At 35.5% G+C, this 5,928-nt stretch overlaps 1 protein-coding gene across 2 annotated transcripts in view; it reads left to right on the plus strand.

Moving 5' to 3' along the window:
- Window positions 1-3,711, plus strand: part of LOC106870995 (kielin/chordin-like protein) — a 7,080-nt gene extending 3,369 nt beyond the window's left edge. The window contains exons 3-7 of one of the 2 annotated variants that reach the window (XM_014917242.2): window positions 110-253; window positions 542-685; window positions 1,547-1,684; window positions 2,361-2,490; window positions 3,597-3,711. In XM_014917242.2, coding sequence (XP_014772728.1) covers window positions 110-253; window positions 542-685; window positions 1,547-1,684; window positions 2,361-2,482 — 548 coding nt within the window. In that variant the 3' untranslated portion in view covers window positions 2,483-2,490; window positions 3,597-3,711. The remainder of the gene's footprint in view (window positions 1-109; window positions 254-541; window positions 686-1,546; window positions 1,685-2,360; window positions 2,491-3,596) is intronic. The other variant, XM_014917243.2, reaches the window with a different exon arrangement.
- Window positions 3,712-5,928: the final 2,217 nt, after the last annotated feature.

Below are 5,928 nucleotides of genomic sequence, written 5' to 3' on the forward strand. Positions count from 1 at the left end.
TATATATATATAATTTTAGTTAAGGGCTACTGGAAATGACCAGTGCCAATGCTAGAAATAGGTGTCAAATACCTACAATCCACTCTACAATTTCTGTATGTGTTGACAGGTTATTCTGGAGAAGTCTGCCACCACAAAGGAAAAGTTTACAAAGTTGGAGAAGCCTTCAAAGACGACTGCAACAGATGTTTCTGTGGTTCCAATAATGTTATAGGCTGCACTAAGATGCTGTGTCCACCACATGGACAGATTGGTAAGGGAACAAATAAATTCTATCGTATCTCAGTCTTCTGTTAATATTTCCATTCTTTTCTAGGGTTGTTTTGTTAGAATGAAGGGCCAAGCTCACATCGTCTGCTCCCATTGAGGTATGGTCCCAGGTTTTCTAGGGGCCTCCATTTAATTATGCATTACACACACACACACACACACACACACATACACACATAGATATATATTTATACATATATATATATATATATATATACACGCACACACATAGAAGTATACACATATATATATTTAATGTATGTATTGACAGAATATTCTGAACAAGTTTGCCACCTCAAAGGAAAAGTATACAAAGTTGGAGAAACCTTCAAAGACGACTGCAACAGATGTTTCTGTGGTGTCAATGGTATAATAGCTTGTACTAGGATGCTGTGTCCCCCACATGGTCATATTGGTAAGGGAACAAATTTTAACATCTCTTCGTCTTCTGTTTATATTTCCATTCTTTTCTTGGATTGTTTCATAAGAATATTAAGTTGGCCACAGCACACAGTTTTCTAAACTGAGGAATGAGGGGCAAAACTGATTTCAATAGGATTTTGAATTGAGAACCAAAAAAGGGGTCGAAACTACCATAAGATATTTTGTCTCAAACTCCCTCAAATCTGCTAATGTTTTACCTACTATATATATATACATATATATAAATGTGTGTATGTGTGTGTTTGTGTGTATATATACATATATACATACATACATACATACATACATACATACATATATATATATATATATATATATATATATATATATAATTTAAAGGAAACAGAAAATAGAGAAATATTGATCAACAACAACTAACTGTTTATCTTTGTCATTACCTGTAATCTATGAACATAATGTGTTTGCATATGTAATTATACCTGTAGTATAAATGATACTTTTATCCCTTAGATGGTTATTCCAGCCTCTAACTCTACTAACTGATATATATATATGTATATATAATAGTTTCTTTCTACCAAATCCATTCACAAGGCATTAGCTGGCCCAAGGCTATAGCAGAAGACGTTTGCCCAAGGTGCACAGAAACATGTGGTTGGGAAGCAATAGATAATAAATTTCTTTTGGTGTCTGTCCACAAACCTACTCAAAGGACTTTGGCCAGCTACAGAAGAAGACACTTGCCCAAGGTGCCATGCAATAATAGTAACTGAACTCAAGGCCACATGATTGGGAAGAAAACTCTTTAACCACACATCCATACAAAATAATGGCTCCATTTATAGAATATCTTTATCTTATTCCATTGCAGATTATAGTGACAGTGGTGTGTGTAATCACAATGGCCAAGTTTACAAAGTTGGAGACAGTTTCAAAGATGACTGTAACAGCTGTTTCTGTGGAGAAAATGGCGTTGTAGGCTGCACCAAAATGGCCTGCGTCCACAGAGGTAGGTTTGGTGTTAGACCAATGCAAATTTTGCATATTAAACTATCATATAATCAGGGCCATCTTAAGGAGTGTTGATAGGGGCCTTGGGGGATCTTGAGCCCCAATTTTGATTTTTTTTGATTGTTTGGAAAATAATGGCCAATTTTTAAAATAAGCCTATATTCTTGTAAAACTGAACTTATACAAAGGTTTAATAATTCAATGATCCCTGAATGGCTATGCATTTCTCCCATCGATTAACAAGGCCATTGCTGTCAACAATTATGTTATCATATTATTACTGTCAATAATTATATAGCATGGAACCCAGTCATTCCTTTGTCCAAGGGTTTCATGGGTATAAGGGCCTAATTCTGATCTATGTATGCTATGGTTTGCTGTCAATAAATAAATACCAGAGGGCCCAGTCATTGATTTGTTTGGGGATCTCTTGGGTGTAGGGGCCTAATTCTGATCTGTATATTCTATGGTTTGCAGTTAATAAATAAATATTATAGGGCCCAGTGCATTGATTTATCCAGAGCAGTCATAGGTCTAGGGGCCCAGTTCTAATCTACAGCCATGGCCAAAAGTTTGGAACATTTAAAAAACAAATTATCTTGTTATACAATTCGATTTAATATGTAATTGTCTTTTGTCATCATCTGACAACACTTTGCTTATGGTTCTTTCAGGTTGTCTTTTCAAAAACAAATTGTATAAGACAGGAGAGACTTTCACAAATGACTGCAACAAATGTATTTGTGGAGCTACAGGACAAGCAGTTTGTACAATGAAGGGATGTATTCATGAATAGAACGACTGGTGAGTCTTCAACATCTCTTTTACTCTCTTACTTGTTTCAGTCTTTTGACTGCGGCCATGCTGGAGCACCGCCTTTTAGTCGAGCAAATCGACCCCAGGACTTATTCTTTGTAAGCCTAGTACTTATTCTATCCGTCTCTTTTGTCGAACTGCTAAGTTACAGGGACGTAAACACACCAGCATCGGTTGTCAAGCGATGTTGGGGGGGGGGGACAAACACAGACACACACAAACACACACACACACACACATATATATATATATGTATATATATATATATATATATATATATACGACGGGTTTCTTTCAGTTTCCGTCTACCAAATCCACTCACAAGGCTTTGGTTGACCCGAGGCTATAATAGAAGACACTTGCCCAAGGTGCCACGCAGTGGGACTGAACCTGGAACCATGTGGTTGGTAAGCAAGCTACTTACCACACAGCCACATAATGAGGGCACATGGCTTAGTGATTAACAACTGAATTATGTTATACAAAATATATCTTTATATTAAGCCTATATGTAACATTGATGTTTATCCTAAACATCCATGCTTGTTTCCAGGCTTTTCTTTAGCCCTTGTTTCACACATTCTGAGTAATGTAAAGCTTTCTTTTCATTGAAAATGAAAATTGGCTAATGTGTATCATATATAAGGCTCAGTTGCCATGGAAATATTCCCCATGTATAGATACTGGTTTCAAATTTTGGCACAAGGCCAGCAAGATTGAGGGCGTGAGTAAGTCGATAACATCAACCTCAGTGCTTAACTGGTACTTATTTTATCGACCCTGAAATGATGAAAGGCAAAGTTGACCCAGGAAGAATTTGAACTCAGAGCATAAAGATGAACAAAATGCTGCTAAGTGCTCTGCCCAGGAAGTTAATGATTCTGCCATCCTGCCACCTTTATACTGACAGATATTGTGTATTATAATTGTTAAAGTAGGCATCTGGCAAATGATAGAGGTACAGGGTTCAAATCTCTTCAGATTCTATTAATCTTTTATTAGAATGAAAGATCATAGAATCGGAAGAGACCTTAAAATGAAATCCCTTATATGCTGTTTGTATGATTAACTTTTCTCTTTTTTTTATATTTCAGGGGTTAGATTAAATTCCAGTGAGACCAAGAAAATTCCAGAATAAACCGAAGGGAAATTTTGGCCTGATTTGGAAAGGAACAATTCAAAGAAATAAAATTCCTAAAATATTGTTAATATTTGAATTTATTCATTTATTTTGTCGTCATCATCATCATTGTCATTTTTTTATTCATTTTCCATGCTGGCATGGATAGGAAAGTCTGATAGGATTCAAAGGGTTGATCGACCATAGATCCCCCACAATGTCTCCCTTTTGGCATGGTTTTCTTTGCAGCTGGATGTCCTTCATGATGCCAACCGCTTTACACAGTGTATTAGCTGCATTTTATGGTACCAGCACTGTAGAGGTTGCCTTACCATCTACAGGACCAGAGACTTCTCTTAAGTCTTACATTGCAGAATTATTCAATGAAAATAGCAGCTAGTGTAGAAAGGAAAGATTAGTTTGGGTAAAATAGAATTTAGATTAGAAAAACAAGAGCAGATAGAATATATATCTAAAAGAAACATGGTTCCAGAGAAAGCAGAGAATTGAGAAAAAATGGATGAAAAGAAACAAGTTACATAGGATAAAGCAACCACAAGACCCAATTGATAACAATTACATGTTGTCGAGGAAAGATAACAGCAGATACATAAATAACTTAGTAATGAGATACTCTTTTACTTTTTTAGTTGTTTAAGGCATTTGACTGCGGCCATGCTGGAGCCCAACCTTGAAGAATTTTTAGTTGAACAAATCGACCCCAGGACCTATTTCTTAAGTCTAGTATTTATTTTATTGGTCTCTTGGGCTGAATCACTAAGTTACAGGGACATAAGCACACCAACACCAGTTGTCGAGCAGTGATGGAGGGGACAAACACAGATAGACACAAAGACCCACACACGGATATATACATACACACATTCATACATAAATATATTCATACATAGATATATTCATACATTCATACATACATATACATACATACATACATACATACATACATATACATACATACATACATACATACATACATATATATATATATATATATATATATATATATATATATATATATATATATATGTATATATATATATTTATATCTCACATGATGGGCTTCTTTCAGGAATACTCAGAGCAATACCAGCTCAACTTCATGTTCCCAATGGTATGTTTATAAAGTTACGAAATCATGTAAAAAGAGGTTTATACTGAAAATCCAATTTTAATCTTTCTCTTAATTCTGCCAGAGAAATCAGTAAATATTCATAGCTGTTACTGTTTACTTTTCGAAGTGCTTTAGAAAATAAAAGATATTACAACCTGATTAATATGTTTGTATAACTGCGACGGTTATGAAAATGAGGGTTCCAGTCGATATGATCAACAGAACAGCCTGCTAGTGAAATTTATGTGCAAGAACAGCCTGCTTGTGAAATTTATGTGCACTCCAAATTTATGTACCCTTAACATAAGTTCTCAGAGAGATTCAGCATGACACAGAATGTGGCAAAGTTGGCCCTTTGAATTACCAGTACAACTCATTTTTGCCAAATGAATGGACTGGAGCAACGTGAAATAACATGTCTTGTTCAAGGACACAGTGCATCACTGGAAACCAAGCCCACAGCCCTACAACTGACTGCAGATTACCCTAACCACTAAGCCACACACCTTCATATGGTTGTATGAAACAAGACCCAAAATGTATATTAATCTTGACTTGTTTTTTATGGCAAATATTAGAATCTGTAATGATTATTAAGATCTGACAACAATGACGAAGAGCAATGAAAATATTATTTTCTACTCTAAGCACAAGGCCTGAAATTTTGGGGGAGGGGGCCAGTCGATTAAATCAACCACAGTACACAACTGGTACTTAATTTATCGGCCCCGAATGGATGAAAAGCAAAGTTGACCTCAGCGGAATTTGAACTCAGAACGTAAAGACAGATGAAATACCGTTAAGCATTTCGCCCCGTGTGCTAACGTTTCTGCCAGCTCACCACCTTCAGCAATGGAAATATTGACAGAGCTTATGTTGTATTTCGTTGTTGAGACATTAGAAGTTAAAAGACAATATGAGAAAAATATCACAAACTCAAACATCTGTAACAAGGGATCATTTCCTAAGATGTTAATCCTGACAATAAGACATTAATCCCATTGATATTAGATCAACAACAATGGATTCTTATACTAAGATGTTAACCCTATTCATAAGACATTAATCCTACTGATATTACATCATTAACAATAGATTATTTTCCTTGATGTTAATCCTGTTGATAAGCCATTAATCCTATTGATGTTCCATTTTGCTATAAAAGACCTGAAAA

The sequence above is a fragment of the Octopus bimaculoides genome, chromosome 27 (assembly GCF_001194135.2).
Source record: "Octopus bimaculoides isolate UCB-OBI-ISO-001 chromosome 27, ASM119413v2, whole genome shotgun sequence".
Classification (NCBI taxonomy): domain Eukaryota; kingdom Metazoa; phylum Mollusca; class Cephalopoda; order Octopoda; family Octopodidae; genus Octopus; species Octopus bimaculoides.